The 25506-nt window shown below is 39.4% G+C and overlaps 1 protein-coding gene across 1 annotated transcript in view; it reads right to left on the bottom strand.

Annotated features, from left to right (window-relative positions):
* Positions 1 to 25506, bottom strand: part of CRB1 (crumbs cell polarity complex component 1) — a 112180-nt gene that overhangs the window by 38071 nt on the left and 48603 nt on the right. The window contains exon 7 of the mRNA XM_050900991.1: positions 63 to 1016. Coding sequence (XP_050756948.1) covers positions 63 to 1016 — 954 coding nt within the window. The remainder of the gene's footprint in view (positions 1 to 62; positions 1017 to 25506) is intronic.

The following is a 25506-nucleotide window of genomic DNA, read 5'->3' as shown; positions in this document are numbered from 1 at the left end:
ATTGTTTATGATCATGTTTTCAGCAACCACTTAAAACACGAATGCCAACAGTGTTCCCTTACCTGTTGCGCAGCTTGGCCCTGTGTACGGCCGGTAGCAATCGCAGTGGTAGCTCAGCCACAGGTTGGTACAGCGTCCCCTGTTCTGACAAGGGTGGGTTTCACACCAGTCCTTTTTAGTACATCCTGTCCTGACATTTAAAGATGATTCAAGTGATATATTCTCTGGACTGATAAAATTCAAGTCTATTTCAATGTCCTGAAGACAGCCTACAAATGAAGGTGCAGAATGTACATTATAGATGTTAAGTAGAGAGTTGCCGCTAATGTTCCCCATTGGTAAGCCGCCCAAAAACGTGCTCTGAAATGCAAGCATCACGTGATCGTTATCTATCATAGCAGGCGTTTTATTGAGACACGATTCTACACAAGAGCTGTCAAGCAAATTAAGAGTAACAGCTCTTGCCAAGGTTACCTCCACTGAATGCCATTCTCCATCACTGACATTATGTGAAATATGCAAAAGAGCCTGTGGCTGGTTATTGACTTGCACGGTTAAGTGTAAGTAGCCGTTCAGTAACTCCAGCTTTGCAAATGTATTTTTCTCCCCTCGGTAAAACAGAAAAGCTGTAGATTGCACAGTTTGAAACCTCAGGTTTATATTATAGAAAAATTCCTTTTTAGGGGTCAGGGGATTCTTCAACAAAAGGAAACTGTTTCCTTGAAAAGAAAATGTGGTTACGGTTTCACAGTGTATTCCAGTATACCCAGGTGAACATATGCAGCTGAATCCATGTTGGCCATTTTTTAAATGTGGGATACATATTCCATTGTTTTGGCATTGCTGATCAGTACAGCCACGGAGAACTTCTGTACAATTCCAGCCACCGTAATAAATCCCTTCTTTGTCTGCAGATGGGCAATGGCAAGTGTAATTCCCAGGAAAATTCTCACAGGTTCCACCATTTTGGCAAGGGTTTGTGTAACATTCGTTGATGTCTTCATCACAGTGAGTACCTGAAGAATAAACAAAGAATTAGACATTCTGCATTGGATAACTGGAGCCCAAAATGACACTTTTAATAACATGTGTTTTATTAAATTATCTTTAATTAGAGGGGAGTATCTTGATAAATAGATGATTGACTCACAAGTCTAAAATGTGTTAAATATAAAAATATCATTCACATGCCGTGGTTTTCTTGTGCAAAATATTATATAAACACTTCAGTGATATTCACATTTGGAGAAAAGAACCAAACAAATTGACAGTTTTGATATGGATAATGTGATGAAATTGAGAGAAACATCACCTCCAAAAGATGCGATCAAGTAATTGTTTCCCACTTGTTCTGTGGTAGAAATCTAGGATGCTTTGAGAAGAACTGAATTATTTATCACATATAAAAAGCCAAGAATTGTTGCTTAATTCATATTCATAATACAGTATGTTGATGAGCTGGAGTATAGTCTGCTGGTCTTTCATTCTCTTTCACATTCATTCAAACAGTAGAAGAATTACAGACTAGTATTTCTGGTCCTATATGAAACATCTTGGAGCAACAAACTTCAAGTGAGAGCCACAGGACTTCTAAGTACTATATGATATAGGGGGACAGACTGACAGGTAGGTGAACATCCCTGCAAAATGTATGTACAGTGAGCCGGCCATCTGAAGAATGAAAGTCACAGAGTGAGCAGGGAGCTGCACGGTGTGACAATAAGAAGTCCAAAGAAGAGCTTAAACCTACATCCCATAGGCGGTCTGGGCAAGATGCAGTGAGATGCATCCCCTCCACAATGAGTGGGCAGTTGCCACATTTCAGGGTTAGGTGCGTACTGCAGTTATTCACAAATGAACAACGGATCTCAATTCTTCCAAAAACAAGGCAGCAGTGACTTCTGGTCCATCAGCCATGGTCTCATACTGTGAGGAGAGTTCACCTGGGACGTGAGGATCTCAGAGAAGCTGTTGGAGGGGTTTGAACCTGTATGTCCCAGCAGAATATTCCTGGTACCATGTGTCTACAGTGGAACTTTCTTTATCTCTCCTATATACAAAATATAAAGCAAGAAAAGATGAAAGGAATATTTTCTCAAACGTCTCAGAGCTTGGTGATGAGAGCACTTCTGTAGAAGATGGGCAATACAGACTTGTATTTCCTCTTCTTCCATATAATGCTTGGCTTCTGGTATACTGGAAAAAAGGAGAGCTCCTCATCTCAACTTCACTGTAATTTGATAGATGTGACCTAAGTATGTGTACTGGATCAGACTTCACAAAGAAAACCAAATCCGTTCCTCTTGTAAAACTAATCTGTTTATCCCTCTGCACTGTTGTTCATCTATAAAGTGGTAATTATAGTAACTTCTCCCTTGAGCAATCAAGTGACCGATTTGTATACAATGGATATGGGAAAATCTGTTTCTTATCTCCCTTGGAAGCAGTCAAAATATCCAAATACTTTTTTGAAAACTCATGCTAAGTACAATTCCTAATAATTCCACTTCCCTTCACAGTTATTCTAAAGAAAAATAAGAAATACTTTGCAGTTAGTTTTCAAACTAGTATCATCAGCACACAGTAGTTAACAGACAAATTAGATAATGAGGTATGTTGAGACTCACGGAGTTGGAGCTAGGTACCAGGCACCACACCTAGCTTTACATACAAATTAGCATCGAGCTTTATTTTTACAGCAAAACGCAGCCATTTTTCATGGAAAATTACAGAGCAGCATTCAGCCACTATGAATTGCTTCAAATAGCAGTAGATAAATGTAGTTACTCAGGCTAATTCCTTGCCTGTCCACTTTATTCAATCACAGTTGTAACTAGACCCATCTCGGAGAGCGGTAAGTTACAGGAGAGCCAGAAGGGAACTGAGAATTGGTTGAGATTTGTTTGAAAGATTAGCCAGCGAGAAGTGGTCATAGCGTGTATATAAAAGGCTCTCTCCACAGTGATCCTCCTCACTCATCAGTCTTCAATTATAGCATATAGTTTCCACTTGAAGCTTCAGATTATCAAACACAGCAAGTGTTATCTCCCTGGTCTGGCAGTGGGGTTTTACAGCAGCAGTCTCTCTCTGTTTTCCAGCCAGGCTCATATTTATTCCAATGTGAGATGTCTATGTATACCTTAACGTGTAGTGGCATCTGGCAGAAATATGACTCATTGGGACTGACTTTCTCAAAGTGAAGCGTCCTTCCCAAACCGCTACTGACTGGGGGCCAGAAAGATGTCTGCTTTGCCCAGTTTGTGGCAATTTCTGTGTTAGCGACTTGTCCTGCTTTTGCTATTCTAGTATGTGAAAAGTGAAGCTACCGTGAGCTGTTTCCTGTTTTGGTCAATGTTTTAGTACATCTCCTGCCTGATATTGCTCCATTCCCTGCTTTGACGTCGAGAACAATGTGTCCACACGTCTTGTATACAACTCAGGCTTAATGTGACGGCTGTAGAAATGCAGGTCTCTTTGGGATTTTGTGTCAGAGATAAAAATTAGTGCAGCCTAGAAGCAGTAGGATCAGGGATATACTTAGCCTTGTCATAGGGCTTCAGAGTGGTCAGAGTGTTCTTACAGGTTTATAGACTAGGAGCCCCTATAAAACCTTTCATGGAAAAAATCAGCATAGTGAATAGCTAGATACTTAGTTGCTGCATTTTCAGTAATGCGTGATGACTCTGTGTATGTTAGTTTATTATCCCATGGCACCTGTGAGGCATCACCTTCATGAGAATACTAAACTTTGGAAATCATATATGTTTCTACCTTTAAATTTAGACAACACATTTGATAACAAAAGCATCAATGTCTAACAAAGAAATAAAATGAGTTTTATAAGGAGGTACACACATTGTTGTTAATGTATTCCTTGCCTATAGAAAATGAATAACATCAGTTATTAAATGCAAAGTGACTATCATAGAGCCACTTAAATACGCGTAATTTCATAAGCATTTCAGTGTCTGAATACAATGCTTATTTTTTAAGTAATGATGTTAATGTGTTGCAAAATAATTATTTTGCGGGGTTGTGTATATATACACACACACGCGTATACACTTACAATTATATGCCTACTATTTCGTAATAAAATTAGCACAAACATAAATATAGGTCACACTAAAAGACAAATAATAAGCCATTTTTTCATATCAAGAATAAATAAATCAGCTGTTCTTACAAGTGGTGTTGATATTGCTTGTTCTCTGCCAATTGCTATACAGGCAAAGACCACTGTCACTCAAGATAAAAGCACTGTAGATAAAAGGATTAGTCAATATTTATAGAACTGTATAAGCAGTTCAAATAGCTCAGGTTGGAGGAGAAGTTTAGCATGTAAAAAAAAGTATTCTCAAAAGATGTAAGACATACCAAAAGCAAGTGCAAGGGGAACTATTATTTTCTTTTCAGTGGTTACATGCATTAGCCCAGCTAAACATATTTGTGTTTTTAAGGTAAAAAACAAAGTAAAATCATTCAGCATTTTCTCTTCTAAATTTATTACACATCTAGCTAAAATTTCAGACAATGTGAATATTTTTATCGTATTTTTATAGATAAGGATTACTTTTTCCTCCTGTGAAGTTTTATTCAAAACAGAGATGAAACAGCTCCTTTGACTCAGTTTGATAACACCACTCATATCTGTCTCCTTTTTTCACTTACACGTTATTACTACAGGGTAGCTATTTTCTAACTGTTAACCTCTTAATTAAACTATCTGTTTCAAATTTAGCAGCAAAGGTTTCCTGCAGAAGCAGGATGACAAAAGCAATTATTCAAGCATAATTCTGAACGCCACTAATTTTCATTTTGATTAAACAATTATAAAAGCGTTATCCAAGTAACACCTTTGGTTAGAAATCTGTTTACAGCCTTCTGCCTTTCCAGTTCCTTGACACTATATAAGTATCAAGCAAGTACAAGCAAGCAGTCTGGATAGATACTACACGTTCAATACAGTCTAAGTGCACATACAGTCTCACAAAAAGAAAATATTTACCTGTAAACATTGTCATTAAAATGATGTAAACTTGTATCCTAGTTGCAACCATCTTTTTCCAAAGGAAAAAGATCATTTAGCACTTAAGCAGCCCACAAAGTAAGTTTCTGTAAAATTCAAAACAGTTCTTAGTATAAAGGCTTCCTTTCCAGGATTAGCTTGCTCCACTTCTGTACCTGCTGATGTAGTCTGATGGTGTATTTTGCCCAAGCCAGATCAACAAGGCTTAAAGTAAGACTCATTAAACTGCTTACGCAATAGATATGTATTCTACTTAAATTCCTTTTCAGCATGTTCTGTCCAAGTGTGCTCACACTAAACTTTGATTATGTGTCACAGAAAGGCATATTTTCAGGATCTGTTCAAAACTGATTTGTCACTTTTTGTAGTTTTACAAGGTGTTGTTTTTTAAGACCATATTTTCTTTCATTTTCAAGAGGTTTGTCAATTCAGATCAACTTTTTCACAGTCACTGTCATTCAGAGAAACTGTACATCTCAATGAGTACGTAGAAAAGACCTAAAATTTTATCTTGTTTATTTCTTTTATAAAGTATTTTTGTTCCATTGGCTCTCATTGTACTACTTACTGGAAATTTGTGTCTGTAGATTTTTGAGTGTGCTAAAGACAGGAAAAAAATAATTTACTAAAACATCTTCTTCCTTCAGCTCTTGAACAAGACATTTTGATTTGGACCTAATTTAATGAGAGGAAAATAGAGTTCAGGAGATTGAACTACTTATTTCTGTGATAATTTAAGCAGCAGACTTTTTTGTTTCTTTTCTTTATACTTTATTTACGTGATGAATTGCTTAAAATATTGCTAGAGCAATATCTCTTTGTGTAATTAGTGAAATAATTCTAAAGCAAGAGAGTCTTTCTCCGGGTTGGTATTTATACCATCCAACCGGCATATGGCAAACTGTGGATTCAGATCTTTGTTTTGGCAGTTTCTCATTTTAAAAAGTTCAACAATGGATCCTGAAGTCTCTCTCAGCCTGTCCCCAAGAAAATCTTGATTTTTGGTAAACTGTTTTTCAATTCCTTCTTCTCCCTCAACTCATTTATTCATTAATTAGGAAATTCCTGACCTTGTGTCAAATTTGTTTCTAGGTTCACCAAAAGACTCGTACGCAGGATACAATTTTGGATTCATTTAATCTACAGTTCACAGTTGCTTTTATGGCAATGCTCAGAAAACTGCTTCTCTTTCCAGCCTCTGATACAGGCATTGAGTGATTTTTCCCATAATAAACTCAAATACTGTGGGGTAAGAATGTCATCCAGACTCTTTGAAAGGTAAGTAAGGAAGCTTTAAACAAAATAAAGTTCATGTTGATAAGTTAGTATGCATGGGCTTTATTAGTAGTGCTTTTCAGATGTCTCGTGCTACAGCTTGAAGTTTAATACGCATTTTTATTTTGAAAATAGCAAGAAAAAGTTGGAGGTTCTCAGTAATTGTCAGTCCTTTTGCAATATGACCTTGATGAATGTTCTGAGGTAAGATTATGAACATACACACTGTCAACAAGTTGAGATAGGCATACACTATTACAGCTCAGTGAAAACACAGAGTTGATGACACTCAGAGACAGAGGAACTTCATACCAGAGTGTTTAGCAAACTGCCTGAAGCCATGTCAGAACTGCTAGTGAGTGTTTTGAACAAACCTGTCAAGAACAAGCGGGTTACAGAAGGTGGTAGTTACTCTAATTACAGTAAGGGTTTGATATTGTCTTTAATAACATTTTCATATACAAACCAAGGAGAAAAATCTGCGTGAAACCATCTTAAAGTGGGTACAAGACTTGTGTAATCCTGCCCAAAAGTAATTATCAGAGGTTCCCTGTCAAACTGGGAGGCTCTATTGATAATGGTTTGGGATTGTCCTGGGTTTGCTCTGGTCGGCGTTTTCATAAAAGATGTGGATGATGGTATAGAAAGCTTGCTTATTAAGTTGTCTGATAAAGCAGGTTAAGGGAAACTTTTGAATGTGTTAAAGACAAAATTACCTTTATAGGTGAACATAAGAAATTGGAGAAATGGTCTGAAAAATATTGGATTCAATTCTGGAAAGAGTCATTCAGTTTCTATAGTCTTAGGCCAGAATAAACAGCAATCAGGTGGAAAAATAGTTCCAGTTTACAAAGCCTTGGTCATGCCTCAGTGGGAATACTGCATCCACTTTTAGTTCTGCACTGCAAGGAAGATTTGGATCAATTGGGAAGAATTCAGAGGAGAGAAATGAGAATAATCACAGGTCTAGAAAATATGGCTTGTGAGGAGAGACTAAAAAAGTAGGGCTGTTCAGTCGAAAGACAAGCAGAGGAAATGGCACACGATAACAGTCTTTCAGTACAAAAAAGAGAGCACACTGTTCCCTGAGACCTTGGTAAACAAGTGAAGAAGTCATGGGTTTAACCTGCACCAAGGAAGATCCAAGTCACACTTTAGGAAAATATTTCTAATGATAATAAGGCAACAAAGCCTTGGCATAAGATATCCACTGGGAGTCATAGGTCTGTCTTGGATCCTTAAAAACAGGCTAGAGACAAAAGTGCAGTGTGACACGAGTCAGCTGATCCTATCTTAGACACATAGATAGCCCAAATGATACCTGCATGTCTGTCCTTTCCAATTCTATTTTTCCATGTTTCTATGACTTCCTTGAATAAAATAATTCCCAGCAACTGAGCTGTAGATGTGTCAAACTATACATGCACATGTATGTATCTATACACATAGAGGTATAAAATGCAAGTAGGAGTAAACCTTGGAGAAACTAAAATTGTAGCATACCCTTTAGAATATGCTGTATGGAAGATGAAGACAAAGAGTTTGCAATAACACTTCCTCCACCTATATTTTACAGTTTTGGAAATGTCTGGTACAAAATCCTACCTCAGGCAGAAACAACTTTTTTCAAGGGACTCATTAATCCTGAGGCCAGCGGAAAGATCTGGCAGAGCATATGTTCTTCTGGGCTCCAGGTCTTAGCAGACAATCATGAAAATTCTAACTTTGCCACATCTGTGCTGATAATTGCAAAGAGGTAATTACTCTTTGCTGGAAGGAGGAAATGCACGTTCATGAGTGAGTAAGCGCAAGGAAATAAATTGACCATCTCTATGTCATCGTAATTAAAACTCATGCTTCTGGGCATAAATCAGTTGTCATGGAGGTCAGGAAGGAGGTTTTACTCTTATGTACATCAGTGTAGAGCAAGTGAGGGGTATTTAAATGGATTTTTTTCTCCTATTTTTCTTCAGTAAAGAACTGGTTTATATTGGATATTGAACTTAGTGACCAGTGATCTGATCTAGTATGGCAATTTTTGTTGCTATCTTAGCAGGAAAAGCTCATGTGAAATGAGGGACAGAATACAGGGCAGAGCTGGAGCACATGGGAAATTGGATACTTTAAAATAGTAGGATAATAAGCATTTGCTAACATTGGGCTAATTTGCACATGATACCTTTCACACTGAACTCTAATTTTGTAAAGTTGTAAGACCTTGCTGGTTATTCCTTTATTGCAGACAAATTCACTATTCTGCTATTTTTCCTCTTGCCATTTGAAATGTACATATAAAGTTAATACTGGCTAGGAAAAAAAATTAAAATAGAAATAGAGTTGAGTGACTTGGCTTAATCATTAAGTATGTCACTCTAGCTGAGGGATATGGAATTCATAACGTGCTACATTCAGAATGGCATGCTGTAACTCAATCTTTTTAAATGTTGCTGGCCTGAAGCTTCAGAGACTACTTTGAATTTTCAGTAAAAATGGATTTTTGTAAAGTAGTAAAAACCCCCAATCCCTTAATCTCTTCAATCATTAAATGTTTTCTGAGAGCAGAAGTACTTGGAAATGTTTTTCCACTTGTTTCACATGTTTTGTCACACCTAAAATAGTTTTCATTTGAAAAAAAAAAAAAAAAGAAAATCATGTACATGCTGTAGGTGATTAGTTGTTTAGTGAGATCTGGTGTGTTTATTTTATTTTATAAATATTGGAAACAGCCGACTGAGTTAAGCATTGGCTTCAGCTTCCGCGTCGATCAGCCAGCCTTTTTCATGAGCCTGCTCTGCAGACCGTGAGCGCTCCTTAGGCAAGGTTGTGCGAGCGGCGCAGCCAGAGGTCAGACACGTACCGCCTGTGAATGGCAAGGGGCCATGTCCTAGAAGGGCAACACGGCAAAACTGTTGCTCGTAGCCTACACCTTCGGCCCATATTTCGATTAACACAGCCAGCCATGTGGATCCAATTGTAGGATTAGGGTCTGAATACGGAATAAAGAAAAACTTGGTGAAGAAATATGTCCCTGCATGGCACTCATTTTCCTTTCATTTCCCTACTTCTAGAGGCAGCTTTATATACAGGTAAAAGAGGCAGCTGCTGTTGCATTTGACTGATGGAGGTAAGAAAGAAAATGAAACGGTGGCAGCCCAGTTTTCCCAGGCAGCATCCTTCCTGAGTGGGTTTTCTGGCTGCACAAACGTGCCTGTAGCTATGGCCACGTCATTGATATGAGCTAGGAAAGGTTGATGAGAGGAGGAAGAGCACAAGTACAGGGTGTGACAGGTTAAAGTGGAGAATGATGATTTATGAAGGATACCATTAAGAAAGAAGAGAAAATAGCAGGTAAGATTTTGGAGATTAAACTTGAAAAAGTAGAGAAAAATGTGAATGGGAAAAAGGAAATGGAAATACAGGAATCAATGATACCCCCAAAGATACTTGTGTTGGCATTTGAGACAGCGTTGTTAGACACACAGGCATTTATAGTTAGTAAGAAGAGCGAGTCTGTATGTGTATGACCATTAATCTACATAGGAAATGTGAGGGATGCTTAGAAAGATTGCAGACCAGAGAAAAGGTCTACACAGAGGTCTGAGCTAAAATTGAGAGTGGAGAAAGGAGACCACAGGAGCAATGCCAAAGACAAAAGACTGAAAAAAAATCTAGAAAAAAACAGTCATAGATTTTTTGTAATTAAATAAAGATAGTCACGTGCGCTGGAGCACAGAAGTCAATTCACAAAATGTAGAGAATTAAAATACAATCATAGAAAAATTTAAATTGAAAGGGACCTTCGAAGGTTATCATCTGGTCCAATGTTCCACTCAAAGGGTCGGGACATCATCCAGAGAAGAAATTGGAACAGTGGGTTTCAGAGAACTTGATTAGTTTATACCTGATTAAGGACCAGATACTTGGAAGCCAAAGAAAGATATTTGGTGTTCTGCTTCCAGTATGTTTTTTGTGTGTTCTTTAAGTTGTAAAAAAAGTATATATAATTGAGGAATTTTTCATGTTTTACCTTTTAGAAAACTGTAGTAAGACTGTCAAATTCAAAGCATTAATGATCTGATTTGCATTTTTTGTAGATTTATGAGCTTGTACATACAGATGATGTGTGTGCATTTGAACTGAAGTATATCCAGAGGGATCTTAAAACAACCAATACCTTTGAGTTGTTTAATTAGATCATACAAGGTCATGTTTCATTGACTTGAAAATCTGTTTGGAGCATATGATTCACTTTGGAATTGGAAAACAAATTAATTTTCAGTCCTACAAACACTAAAGGGCTTTAAAAGAGTGCTTGCTGTTGATGAACACATCCATTGAGAAATGTGTGCTGTGTCTAGTCTCCCCTAAAAGGGATTTTCTATCTTGTCTCTTGTTGGCTGCTTCCTATTTGGTTTAACTGAGGTAGGCAAGCACAGCCACTGTGCTATCTAGTGTGAAACGGCTTCTGTCCTGGAAACGGTGCTTTGAAAAATTTCAGTCATTTGCAAGATTTTCTCATTTTGTTAAAACCAATGTGAAGCTCCACAACATACAGAAGTGGCTGTGTTTACATAACTTCGTTGTCAGTCCATATTGAAACAAACTGAAAAAGCCAGTAGGCTAGAAAATCATAGTTTTAATAGGGCCTATAGAGCTTAACTGAAATGGAGCCCTGAGAATAGACAAATATAAAATACGAATGTGTGAATATACATAACATGTTTATGCTGTGTGTATTTTGAGCTGTGCATAGTATAGCTGTATAAATAGCATGAATATGATCTGTATTTATGCTGTGTGTAATTACACTTCTCTATTCCTACAGTATATATTTCTACATAATTTATTATCACTTGACATACAGAAAAACAAGTCTTTTACCCTGAACTATCCACTTCTACAATTTTTTTGTAAGGCAGTTACTCTACCTGCTGTATGTTTTATTTCCTGTGTGAATAGCTGTGACTTGCTATAGAGCAGATGTAGATGCAGAAGACCTTAGACTTTGGACTGTGATCTTTCAGTCCAGTTCCGTATCAATGGGAATGGCAGAAGATCATACCTCTTTTCAATTCAGCAGCGAAGTTCATTTCTCTCATTCCCTGCAATGTTAGTTCTTTTGCAGTGTGAAAACTCATCTGAATTATGGCTTTGTTTATCCAAGGTTTCATATGCTTAGAGCATCTTGAAGCTGGGAAGCATGAGACCCAAACTAGCTTCACTTTTGCTAGGTCACATAACAATCCCAATGGCAATGGGGTAGCATGGACTTCAGCTGAGATTGAGTGTGCTTGCCATGGACTGCTGGCTGTCTTACTGGGGGATTCCCTGGGTCATGCTATGGGTATGTGATTTAGCTAGGTTAAATCTAGTTTTTGTATGTCTTTATGTGCTGCAGTTAACGTCTATAGCTGTGCAGAGATGTTCACAGTACAGCATTTAAATAGTTTTCTTTATTTGTTACTACAGGTAGTGATTTACCATGATGTTCTGGCCTCACCAACAGGCCTAATAACAGATCCTGAACCCTCTTTGTTGAGAAAAAATAGTGCCCATAGGACAGTGACTGCAGCCACAATCGTATTGATCATTATGATTCTCTGTAACAGTGTCATGTTGTTAACACAGCCAGACTTGAAGAATTACAGCGGTGGGAAAGCAATCTGAATCAGATCCACCGAATCTATTTCTAGCAGTTAATTGTCAGCAGAAATTAGCTGTCTATACTAGGCTTTTTTTCTTCTCTCTCAGATATTTTATTGAAAGTTGTGGTGGGTTGACCCTGGCTGAATGCCAGGTGCCCACCAAAGCCGCTCGATCGCTCCCCTCCTCAACTGGACAGGAGAGAGAAAATAAAACGAAAGGCTCATGGGTCGAGATAAGGACAGGGAGATCGCTCAGCGATTACCGTCACAGGCAAAACAGACTCGACTTGGGGAAAAATTAGTTTAATTTATTACTAGTCAAAGCAGAGCAGGATAATGAGAAATAAAACTGAATAAAACACCTTCCCCCCACCCCTCCCTTCTTCCCAGGCTTAACTTTACTCCTGATTTTCTCTACCTCCTCCCCCCCAAGCAGTGCAGGGGGATGGGGAATGGGGGTTTGGGTCAGTTCATCACACATTGTTTCTGCCGCTCCTTCCTCCTCAGGGGGAGGACTCCTCACACTCTTCCCCTGCTCCAGCGTGGGGTCCCTCCCACAGGAGACAGTCCTCCACGGACTTCTCCAACGTGAGTCCTTCCCATGGGCTACAGTTCTTCATGAACTGCTTCTGCATGGGTCCCTTCCACGGGGTGCAGTCCTTCAGGAACAGACTGCTCCAGCGTGGGTCCCCCACGGGGTCACAAGCCCTGCCAGCAAACCTGCTTCAGCGTGGGCTCCTCTCTCCACAGGTCTGCGGGTCCACGGGTCCGCAGGTCCTGCCAGGAGCCTGCTCCAGCGTGGGCTTCCCACAGGGTCACAGCCTCCTTCGGGCATCTGCCTGCTCCGGCGTGGGGTCCTCCAGGGGCTGCAGGTGGATATCTGCTCCACCATTCACCTCCATGGGCTGCAGGGGGACAGCCTGCCTCACCATGGTCTTCACCAAGGCCTGCAGGGGAATCTCTGCTCCGGCGCCTGGGGCACCTCCTCCCCCTCCTTCTTCACTGACCTTGGTGTCTGCGGAGTTGTTCCTCTCACATCTTCTCACTCCTCTCTCTCGCTGCAACTGCAACTCCCCTGTAACTTCTTTCCCCTTTCTTAAATACGTTATCACAGAGGCGCTACCACCGTCACTGATGGGCTCGGCCTTGGCCAGCGGCAGGTCCATCTTGGAACCCGCTGGGATTGACTTTATCGGACATAGGGGAAGCTTCTAGCAGCTTCTCACAGAAGCCACCCCTGTAGCCCCCCACTACCAAAACCTTGCCACGCAAACCCAGTACAAAAGTGCGAAGTTCATTGTCAGCCAGGGAAAGAGCACGCTTTCCTTAATCCAGTTCTCCCTACCCAATCAGCAGAAGTCCTTTTCTAAGTTAATTCAAATATATTTTGAAAAGGGATCAGCACCCAGGTGATCAGTAAAAGGCTACCTTAACTTCTTTGAAATTCTCCTTGTACCTGCAAAAATCAGTCTCGGTACCTAAACAGAAGCAGGTTGTGCCTTACTACAGTCACCTCAGAGTTTATTTCAAACAGTTCAAATGAGCAGACTAGGCTTTATCACTTGTTCCTCCTCTTAGCAAACACTGGATAATTAAGAGCTAGATGCTACAGGGAACAATCCATGTACGAGCTTTTATGTAGTATATCACATAAAATTAATTTTGGTGCTGACTTTACCAGCTTATTTTTATTACTCAGTGTCCAAACATACTCTTTATGTCCTTGAGAAGGCCTTAGACCTGGGACTCGTCAGTGATAATTAATTGCCTGCAAACTATAAAACTCCTGAATCTAATCCAACAAAAACATTAAAGTGATTTTTTTATTTATTAACAATTAAAATTGGAATTGTATATATGTATACATATGTGTATACAAAATTGGGGAGTGTTCTTTATACACCAGAGAGTTGTGCTGCCATTCAGAGGGACCTCAACAGGCTGGAGAAATAGGCAATCTTCAGGAACCTCATGAAGTTCTGCAAAGGGATTTGCAAAGCCCTGCACCTGGGGACAAATAACCCCATCCACCAGTACATGCTGGGGGCCAGCTGGCTGGAAAGCAGCTTTGCCACGCTGGTGAACAAGTTGGACATCAGCCAGCAGTGTGCCCTTGCAGCAAAGAGGGCCAACAGTCTCCTGGGCTGTATTAGGAAGCGTGTTGCCAGCAGGTCAAGGGAGGTGACTCCTCACCTCTACTCAGCACTGGTGAGACCACATCAAGTCCAGGTCTGTGCTTCCCAGGTACAAGAAAGAAGTGGACATACTGGAGCAGGTCCAGCAAAGGGCCGTGAAGATGATTAAGGGACTGGAAAATCTGTCATGAGGAGAGGCTGAGAGAGCTGGGGTTGCTCAGAAGTTGAAATGAAAGTAAATGTTAAAGGCAGGAGATAACATTTCAAAGAAAAAAACACATTTAAACTTCTCCCCAATTCACCTGTTCCTTCCCCTTGAAGAACTACATATTGCCTGATTCTGCAAACATGATTGCTCTCATGCATGCAATTCTTCTTAAGACCTGATCACATAAGTGTGAGGCTCAGCTGTATAGATACCCTGCTTTTAAATTTAAAATCCTGTATGTTGTTAAATAATCCTTTATAACAGGTACAGGTGGGAAATCTGAGACGTACTGTAAAAGTCAAGAATATTTGGATTCTTTACCCCGTTCCCCCTGTATCTAGGCTTGGCAGTGTTAATTCAGGAAGGTTTAGAAGATTATGTGTACATGACAGCCCTGAGGATTTCCATCATTGTGATTTTCCTTCCAACTCTTTTTTTTTTTTTTTTTTGGAGAGCATAATGACCTATGACAACTAAGCTTTTTTCTCTGTGGAGTCTGACATTGCTTCTGTTTAATGGATCAGACAGTTTGTGATACATCAGTACAAGACACTTTCTTCCCCACATCAACCTAGGGTACCTCTTCAATATTTCCCATCTGTGCTGACCTGTGTGATCAAGAGGTCATGTCCTGAAGTCAAACCCAGAATCGAAACACTCACTTCTACCACGGGCCAGACTGTTAATGTAACCCATTTAATTTACATCAAGTTGGAACTTGACATTCAATTTCTCAGTCCAGAAGCAATTATTTTTAAAGGAACATGCCAACAATATTGCTTGGCTTAGAATAACGAAAGTTCAAAAGGGTAAAAAACATTTCACACCATAAATAAAGAATTGATTATACTTGAAAACAAAGTTTGTAATTATTACTGACGTTTCTAAGCCCAGATGAGGTGCCTTTTACGCTTTAAAAACTGATGTCATTTATGCCACTGGCATTATGGGAACCTTATGTAAGGGTCTGAAATAGTCCTTTGCTGGTATTTTAAGGATCAAGAGGAAAACATTAATATTTTGCACAATGCTTGGGTGAAACGCATATTTTTTGTCAAATGAATGTGCAAAATTCATTGTAGGTGCTTAGCCTTTAGCAGGACAGGAGTTCCTCTGCCTCCTTTCACCTCAATAGCTCCATCAGCAGGACCACTGGCATAATCAGTAAAACCCGATACTTTGGGATGGAAAATTATGTTATTCTTGTGTGAAAGCCAAGCCTCCAAGGTGCTAACAGATTTTAACGAGGAATAGCCCTGATCTGGGTCATCAAATTACTCTTCTGTACTTAAAACCGTAGTGCTTGTTTTTTCCATAGCTCTGACAGCCCTGAGTGGTCTTTGCATGACTGGCCGAAGACCAATATCCCTGAACACCATGTGGAAGATTCTGCTAATCAAACTGTGTGGTGCAAAAGCTAAAAATTTGGACTAGCAAACAGTGTTCATCACAAAGTCTTTGAGAAATAGCATCTTCCAGATCAGGCTCTAATGATTGCGTTGAAATATCAGCTAAAACTAGATTTTGCTAATGTGTAGCAGATGCTACACATAGACAGTATTTCATGCTCCCTCTACTGGCTAGCAGGTACAGATGGAGTACAGAGAACTTTGTTCTCTAGGAGCTCTTAGATCTCTCAGAGCTCTGCTGGTACCAAAATGCTGATGCTAGTTCAAACAAATTGCATATTTTCACATATTAGGGCAGCCTATACTTTTTTGGGAGTGTAATACAAATAGTGTTTTACCAGGTAAAGCCCTTTACCAAGGGTAAACGAGAATGCCATCCCACTGCTGTGGGTTAGACGGGGATGTTTATATGTGAGAAATGGTATTTCAAAGGCATGTAAAAATCTGTGAGTGTGAAAACAGAGTAGCTAAGCTACGTAAAAACTGTGACCTCTACAAGAACGAAGTGATGAATGGCATTATAGCATTTATATTTGATGCCATAGCAAGATAAGAGCAGCCTGCATACTTTAATCTTAAATAAGTTTACTCATGCATCTTGACTTTTTATCTGAATATAGGCCAATATTGCTTTCATAACAAATATATACAGGTTTGGCATGCAAACATTTCCCACTGTCAGAAGCCATGCAATTAGAATAATTAAGTAGTAATGAAGACCAACATAAACTCTGCTTATTAACAAGCATACGCATGGCATGCTGCAAATCTTGCAGAAAGGACCAAAGACAAATCTTTCATTCTTACCACAAAACAATCCAGCCAGAAAACTGTGCACTTCAAAACGGAAAATATGAAAGTTGTGGACCTTTTTAATTAGTGATCAAAGAAAGGGTTTCTATAAGCAGAGCAATAAAGTCCTCTGAAGCAGCTATTATGTATGTGTTTACATATATATGTGTATATATATGTGTATTAGTGCATATGTGTGTGTTTACACACATTTATACATACATGCATATGGTTCAGAACTACTTGCCCATGTGCTATTTCTGACTGAACTCCTCCAGCTTCTCCAATGTCACTCCTGAGTTCCTCCGTTATGGGGGGAAAAGAGAAGTAATGCCTCTTAAATGTTTGGTTGTATAATTTACTGTATTTCCAATAAACTGGATTTTAATGGGGTTCACAATGGTGAGATTATTAAGTCTGTTTTCAAAATCATCTGTTGAGTAAAACATTGAGCTATTAAATTGGGTCATTTTGTTTATCGCTTGACATTTGACCTTAAATATTCCATAAATTAGAATGTATTGAGGAAGTAAAATATATTAGTCCCATAGCACAGGTCTTCTCTTTACTGTCTACTTGTTAAGCTCTTTCTCCAGATTAGTGAAAACTGTACAATGTATAGATTTAAAAAAATTTCATTTGTTTGGGGAAAAGTTGTGCATCTGCTTGACTTTGCAATTTGACTGTAATTCGACCAGAACGATGTAGGCTTATGCAATACAATGCTAAAAAGCATATACTATAAAGTAGCTCCTGAGATGGACAATCAAATTCTTAAGAAGACGAGCAAAGTTGTGCTGTCAGTTTAGTATGTGCAACACCGTGGATTTCACCAGGGTTTGTGCATGATTATCAGTTAGACCACACTTTAAACTCTACTTTCATTAGTGGTTGTCTTTGCCATTGGATGTATGTGTATATGCAAGAAACACCTCTCTTTAAGAAACATACAGGATTATCTGTAATGCCAGGATGTGCTAGGCATGTAGAACTAGCGTTAGGATGTATATCAGGAGATACACAGCAGCTTCTGTTTATATTAGGGAAATGAAGATTACTGGTTTTTCAAAAACAGGAAGACTAGGGGAAAATGAGTCCTATGTTTGGTTCCAGGCTGCATAGCATGTTGCTGGGCTGGGGCAAAGCAAGTAAGAAATGAAAAGGCCAGAGAAATTGTTCAATAGGGAAAGATGGAACTGAGCGGGTTCATGAGCTCAGCCAAGAGGTGGCAAAACTGGATTGTAGGAGACTATAAATATCTAAGGTATGCCAATTAAAAAGGCTAGGAAAGGTTTATTCACAGCATTAAGAAAGAAATCAAAAAGGTAAGTAGGCAGAGCCTGAAGAAGGCCCCACAAGGAAAATTCTTACTGGATATTTAGACTAGTTTTAACAAGTAGTCAATCATATGATGGAATGACCCACCAGGAATGAGTGTCAGGAAAATAACAGATGCTTGAAAAGCATTATTCCTGCTGCCAAATAATATACTACTGCCTTTCTTTTTTCTTTTTTTTTTTTTTTTTTTTAAAGCACTTTCTGCCAGGTACTGGACTTACAGATTCCTTAAATCTAAGGACATTATCTGTCTGTGTGTTGCAAGATCCGGGAGCTTATGGATTAAAAGCCATTCATCCCCTCCTCCTTCCCTTCAAGGCAAAAAGCTTTTCATGCTAAAAAGTGTTTATGTGCAACAGTGTTTAACACAGAGAGATGTGCCAGATTCAAAATATCCACTGCTTGCAGGCTCTGTCAATCACGTCGAACTACATTATACAACTTACCATATCAGTGTAACTAGAGAAAATAGATCATAGTAATGATGGGTCAGCTGTCAAATTTTAAAGCACAGAACTCTATACATGTTCTGAAAATAATATTGGTACATGCTTCCCAGTGTTTTAATTTCATATATTTCTAACTCAAAAAAACCCCCAAAACATCTTGACAGTTGTGCATTCTTTTGGTGCTGAATAATGCAGAAGTGATGGCTGTAATCTCTTTCCATTTCCAGTGCAACTTGCAACAAGAAGAGGAGAGAGATTTCTCATGTAATACATATTTTTCATGAAAAAATATACATAGGTATATCAGGGCCCTAAATATCATTCTCAGAGTTGCAAACAAATTGTCAGGTCTGGGGGCTAATTCTGTAAAGTGTTGTCATGAAATGCTCAAGGGCTCCTTTCTTAATGATCGTGGTTCAGCTTTTACAAAATTTTAACATAGATCGTCATGGCCAGTAAAAATACTCCTCTGTCAAAAGGTTCCCTTGTACAGTAGGAATAATAGGGACAAGCTGAAGTTTTCAATAAAGCTGAATTTTATTTCATTAAAAGGAGTCCTCTGCATAGCTAGCATCCATGCTAGGTTCATATTTTGTACCTAGGATCTGAAACTATTTCAGTCTCTACTTGGAGCACATTAAACATGGTAACTGGATCTGATAATGATGTACAAGAACATCCTCCATGAGTTGTTGTGAGACTCCACTGTTCATAAGATAATGTCATACCTTATGATCATATTGGACCTTAGTCTTTTTTTTCTGTTTTTCTGAAGTGGGGATAACACTTACATACTTCACAGTAATGATATATGACTGAATTTGCTTGTATTTATGAAATGTTCAGATTTTAGTGAGGTGAAACCCAAGCTGCAGAATACTGTGGTAAATACAGAAAGATTATCAGGTGGTATCAATATCACTTAGAGATACATGCTGCTGTTTTCTGAAGTGTCTCCCACTAAATTGGAATTCTTTAATGAGTGATAAACACTAGGTAACCATTACAACTAGAGTCTGTACATTTAAACAATCGCTCTCGCAGTCCACTGCCATGCAGGGGAGCAAGTTAAATCATAAGAAGATTAATTTTTGCAAAAAATGCTATTAGGCTTTCACAAAGTATCTCAAGATATAGGCTGTTAAGGAAAGAGCTGTCATAGATAACACAAGTCAGTCGCCTCAGCTGCTGTGGTGATTTATATGGCTGAAGAATGTAAAAATTACACTTTCTTGCACTAAATGGTACTTCTCACAGTTGTTGAAGAGGAGCACTACCTGCAGTAGAAATGAAATAGAAATGTCCCATGAGTTCTGTAATGGAAACTGATAAAGGAATGGCAAATTCATAAATTCTTCCAGATATAGCCTAATCTCAGTGCTGCCATCAACGTTCTGACGTACGCTTCCTTCATATGGCCATTACAATACAGACTGTGAATTGTGAGTTCAACCTCAGCTTTCCTTCTGGGGGACTATCCAGAGAAAGACTAATTAGACTAACCTAACAATGAGTTTGGTCTGGGAGCTAAGCATGTGAAAAATGATTAGTGCTTATTGCAAAGAAAGTGGTTTGATCAATAGTGAATAAAGAGACAAGCAAGAAACTAGTGAGCATACTGCATTCTGAAACCATTTGCAAAGCTGTCTGCCTCTTTCCCTGGAGTAGTCCACAGGCCAGGGCTAAAAGATACGCTCTGTCATTCAAAGAGAATATCCCGACCAGTTCCAAAAATTAAGAAGAGGAGAAGGAAGAACTCTGTGCCAAAAGTAGAGGAGGGGAAAACTGAGAGGGAACCAATTCTGCTGACAATGTGAACAACTCCTTACGAGGATGCTACCGATTGAAGAAATGTTAAATAGTATTAGCGGATAGAATCATTAAAAGCCTGTCCAAATGTTCTTTCAAGATCAGAGGCTTTAGTAGAGATGGAAAAAGTACTTTAAAGTGCTAATTGTCTTTTTTTGTGTAGGGTTTTTACAGGCAGCAAATGCCTGCCAGGCCCTGAGGGCATCCTGTGTTGGTACAGCCCTTGCCTACACTGGTCTTGTAATGCTGGAGCTGCTAGAGACTGGCTGGGAGCAGTGAGACAAGGTCCTCCTCCTCCTTCCCCCCTGTGCTTTTGAACACAGGAATATATGGAGATCACAGAGTCTGGAACGGAGATAGGGCAGCACTGTAGAAATATCTCTAGGAAAGCAGTAACTTCTTTCCCATGCTCAGAAAATAGCAACACTTTTTCAAGTTTTGCTGCACAACTGCCCAGCACCACAAAGCTGATTTTGTAAGGGAACCTTTCACAGCAGTCTAACAGTGTAAAAGGGATCCTGTACTGATTGTGAATCGAATTAGGCGGGAAAGATGTATGTTTGCATCCCCGTTACATCCTCTCTGCAGTTCCAGAGTGGTAAGAAGCCTATATATACATCAAGCCCCAATTCTGTTTTTCAGCGATTCACATGTGTGAATTTCTGGATGAAATTCATGTCTGAATTTTTAAGGAATTTCTCCTTAAACCAGCTAACCTTGAATGGGTGCTTGATGGTAGCAGCATTTTCCTTCTTGAACCTTTGCTTATACAGGAATAATAATTAGCTAACAGTACCTCCAGACCTGTTAATTTTGAACTTGAGTGCCTGCCTTGCCTGCGGGAGAAGCCTGAGTCCCACTGGAAAGATGAGCGGTGCCCTTGAAACCTTAATTTCAAAATTGTCTTTTCTCTCTGTATCTCCTCCTTTTTTTCTCCTCATTCTTTCCTTGAACAGTCTTCTCTTCTTCTAAGGTCTCAGAAACAAGAGAAAATAACCTTTTAAACTGTGATGACGGGCCATGAAATTAAAGTGAATTAACCTGGTGTAATGGAGGAATGATTGACTACCATGGTGTGAACAACTGAAGGACAGATGAGAAAATAAAGGCAAAAATAAAATTTGGAGTTTGGGGACAAGATGAGAACTCTGCTATTCATCTGCTTGATTTCATTTTTATAAGACTCACATCGCTTTATATATCTAAGAAAGATGTCAGCTCTGTGATCATTGTACTGATGGTTAAGAAGGGGATTTAAAAGATAAAGAAACCAAAAACGTATGTATGTATGTATTTTAAGCTTCCCAAGTTAGTGATAATGTGCCTACTATCCTACCCATTACTCACAAATAATATTTATGTCTGTACAATACTGTCACAGGCCAGGGGAGAGGAGTTTGGCTGGCTGAGACATAGTCTACCCTATCGTCTGCTGGGTGGTCTGCCTATAGCAGCATCTAAAGATGTGCAGGGAAATGGAAGGCCAATGCCCTGTGTGCTTCTGTGTTTCTTTCACCCTGGCTTAAGTGCAGAATGAGAGTCCAAATGATTCAGTTTTTAAGCACTGGTCCCATGATGTTCACAGTTCAGTATCTGGGTTGAGGCTTTCTTTAGTTAGTTGAGTGTTCAGTACTCTCCCATACTGGCCATTTATCTGCCTCATCTTCTGGCTCCAGGAGACAGTTTCTTTCCCCCATGCATATGCCAGGAATTCAATACGCATACGACACCAGTCTGATCATATCATTTTCTCTTGCAGCAGTCCAACAGACTGGGAAAAGGGCCAAGGAAATTTAAAAGGGAAAAACAGAAAACAAGACAAATAAACGAAAAGGCCAAAAAACACTTAGGAATTCATGATGCCAAAGCAAGCAGCAGCGCTGGTGGCACAGCTGGCACATAGCAGAGAACAAGACACCAGAAGTGATAACGTCCTCAGCAGCCAGCACTCATCTGCATGTCAGCAGGCAGCAGGCACCCTGCCACAAACAGGTTAGTGCGCTCTGCTCCTCTTAGACTCTTTCTGCTGAAGCAAAATGGGTGGTCTTCATCCCTGCTAGCAGCACTGTCCCACCCGCCTGGGGACCACGGGCAGCATGGCTTTCGAGGCACAGGGAGCAGGACCTGCCTGCCTTGCACACTCACCGCTCCTTGGGCTCAGTTCAACGCTGGAATGTGTCACTTGACGGACCTTGCAAGTTCAGAAGCTCTTTAATTTTGACGTGGTGTTAAGTTTATTACAACCTGGTGAAATGAGTCACTACCAAATCCATAGCTCTGCCCTCCTCCTTTCCCACATGTTTTCAAGAGCAAAGCGAAAAGTTTAACCTTTCAAATAACAGTCTTTTTAAAAAATGTGCAGTGCTAGAGCAATACAATATATCCACGGTATGAAATGACACAGTTCTAGGGCAACTATTGCCTTTAGCGAGCAGTAACAAATCACAAGCCCTTTAAACGAAAGCCCAATCTATTAAAAGTACTGTTGTGCTAGGGGGCCAGCAGACCAAGCTAATATAAAAAATCTAGGGCTTGCTACTGCAGAAGTACTGAGACCTCTTGAAATCTGAGTATCCCCGAACCCTTTGATTTAAAAGGGAGCTGGAGAAGTTTAACCCTTCATAGAACCTGCGCAGAAATTTTCTGTCTTGGGTCTGGGATAAGGCATATATCCAATGGTCTCAAAGAGTTTCTAGCTGGGATAAAGTCTCCAGACTGGGATTTTTATTTTTTATTTTTAAGAATCAAATTGTGTAAATAATTTTGTTTGCAGATTTGTTCCTTCCAAGACTTTTAGTAGGACTACTGACTATTTTTCAAGTCACCTGAACAGTCACTATGTATAACAAGATACTGCCAGATAATATTTATTCCTTTCTCCCAGCTGGGTGGGGAAATATTTTATCCTGATATAGGCATGTGTTTAGGCTCCATTATCTCCTGCCCTTGGGGCTAAAACTGTAGTCCAAAAGGTAGATATTCTCAGTCTTTCAGTTGAATTACAGTCATTTGTTTGCAATCTTTTCCAGTAAGTTCAAAGATGCCATTTTATGCTTGTTACAAAATTGGCAACCATCCTCAATTTAATTACTTCTTTCCATTGATTTCAATGGCTTTTGGATCAGGCCCTCACAATGCAGGGTATGTGGATTATTATTTCTTCATATTACAAGAGTGAAGTACGATTATAATGTTCTGTGAGTGCTTTACTGAGGAAAGAGGCATAATAAAATACTGAATGTAATTTATTAAAGAAAATCGTTGTCCTGTTTCAATAGGAATCTGAGGTTTTATATCTAAAGCACATACAACTATTCAGGTGTTAAGGCTGGAAGAACTCCTGACCTACAGCTGCAGAAATGTAGGACTTTGGCTGTCAGTGAAATGTACTGATACCCAGATGAAAGGATCTGACCTTTTTGCCAGTTGACTGTTAGTTTATACACATTAGATAAGCACCCATATACTGAGTGATCCTGATCAGGGATTCATCTGCTACCTTGAATCATACTACTGCTATCAACTCTAATCCTAAATCTTCTTTAATTCCCATTAAAACATGTGGTTTCTTTATTATGAATTTGGCTAAAATTGGAGAAATTACTTATCACCATCAGAAGTGAATGTTTCCACTCCACTCTATAGGCTTTTTGTGTCAATGCTTCTGACATACAAGGAGGCTGAGGCTCATTTTGAGCACTTTCTACTTCCAGATTACCTGGGGGAAGGAAAAGGGCCAAAGAGAAATGTGTAGTGCTACTGGGGGGACTGGGGAGGTTGGCTGCATTGTACCTAAGGGCTGACAACGTTGTATCTCACACAGGCCAGAAAAAAAAGAGTTTAAATTTTAGACCCTGCTGAAAAACAAAGGCAGGGAAGGAGCTGACAAGAGTAGCAAGGTTAACCTTGTTTTGCCATTATTTTGCAGCACGTTACTGAATGACATTTCACATGCAGCTTTTACAACCATCCCTGTTAAAGATTACGTTATTCCTGCCTCCAGCTGTCTGGGCACACTGTTTGGTAAGAATAACTATTTTGGTTTTTTTCTGAAGGAAGTTATATATAGCATCCAACAGTATGTGGATAACTAAACTTACATAAGGTTTTAAAAAATGTAACATAATTTGCATATGAAGTCAGCAGAAATTTCAGGGTCTCTAAGACTTCTCTCAGTCATGCTTTGGAGAGTCCTACATTGTGACTGAGGAGCTTATCTGTTGAAAAAGTTGATTTAAGCTTAATAGATTTAAATAGATTCTGACACTTTTTTCAGACCAGTTAGAGTCTGCCTGTACTCGCTGGGGAGTAAGAGAGTCCTCCATGTGCATGAAACCAGCAGAATCACAACCCAAATCCAGCAAACAAGCCAGGTGAAGGCAATTGATAAGGAAATGAGAGGATAAAGGATGATGAGTAAACAAGGAAACACCTTCCGGCCTGTCTCATAGAGCATGGAAGTTTTTAAATTAGGGCAGGAGGGGAGGAAAAGAAACTTGAGAGCTGGACATCACTGCAAGGAAGAGAAGAGAAAGAAGTGGCATGTGAAGAGGTAAGGGTGCTTAGGACAGCCCGGGGGATACCACAAGCCTTAGTAGAAGCCTCATATTACACTCTCTTAGGCAGAACAAAAGAACAACAGCAACACTTAGTGACAGGATAGGGAAGGACAGTTAAGGGGAAGGGATGGAACAAAAGCAAACAAGTCTCAATGCCACTTTGAAAAAAAATAAATTGGGAATTCAGAGTGAAAGTTGTGCTCTCCACATACTTTCGTATCTGCTATGTTGGAGACAGCAGTCATGCAACTCACTGGGAGATGCAGGAGAGTTTATAAGCTGCTCAGGAGATGAGTGGAATGAGAAATTGAACGCTGGTTAAATTAATCCAGCTATTAATTATTTTTTCCTTCAGAAGGAAGAAGAGAATGGAGTTTACAGAAAAATACTGTAGATCCAGAAGTGTACAATCCAAACCCAACTTCTTTGTGGCTGTGCTAAATAGTGCAGGCTTTGTTAAATGCAAATCTTAACACACCTTTTTTAGGATTATGGTTATCTGTAACTTTGATAGGTTTTTTTTCCCCTTAAGAACACAGCTATGCGCACAACTTGAAATTATTTTTCATTTAAGCTGTAGAATATCACCAACACACTACACTGTCAAATTTATGCAAAATGTTGCCTTGTGTTCAGATGAAGAAATGTTCCTGCCAGTCCTCAGCGCTGCTATGTAGAATTACGCGAGGAGTGTATGGACAGAAACACCAAAAGCTTGGGAGTGTTGTTTTATGAAAATACTCTCTCATTTCTTATTCATTGTTTTCATTCATCCAATATGTGCACAGTGAATTTCACACTCATGATAAAACACACGCTAACTGAAGCTTATGGCATAATTCGAGCAAACGCGGTTAT

The sequence above is a fragment of the Gymnogyps californianus genome, chromosome 8 (assembly GCF_018139145.2).
Source record: "Gymnogyps californianus isolate 813 chromosome 8, ASM1813914v2, whole genome shotgun sequence".
Taxonomy (NCBI): domain Eukaryota; kingdom Metazoa; phylum Chordata; class Aves; order Accipitriformes; family Cathartidae; genus Gymnogyps; species Gymnogyps californianus.
Note: the sequence above shows the minus strand (reverse complement) of the source record. Positions and strands in the feature narration are given on the sequence as shown.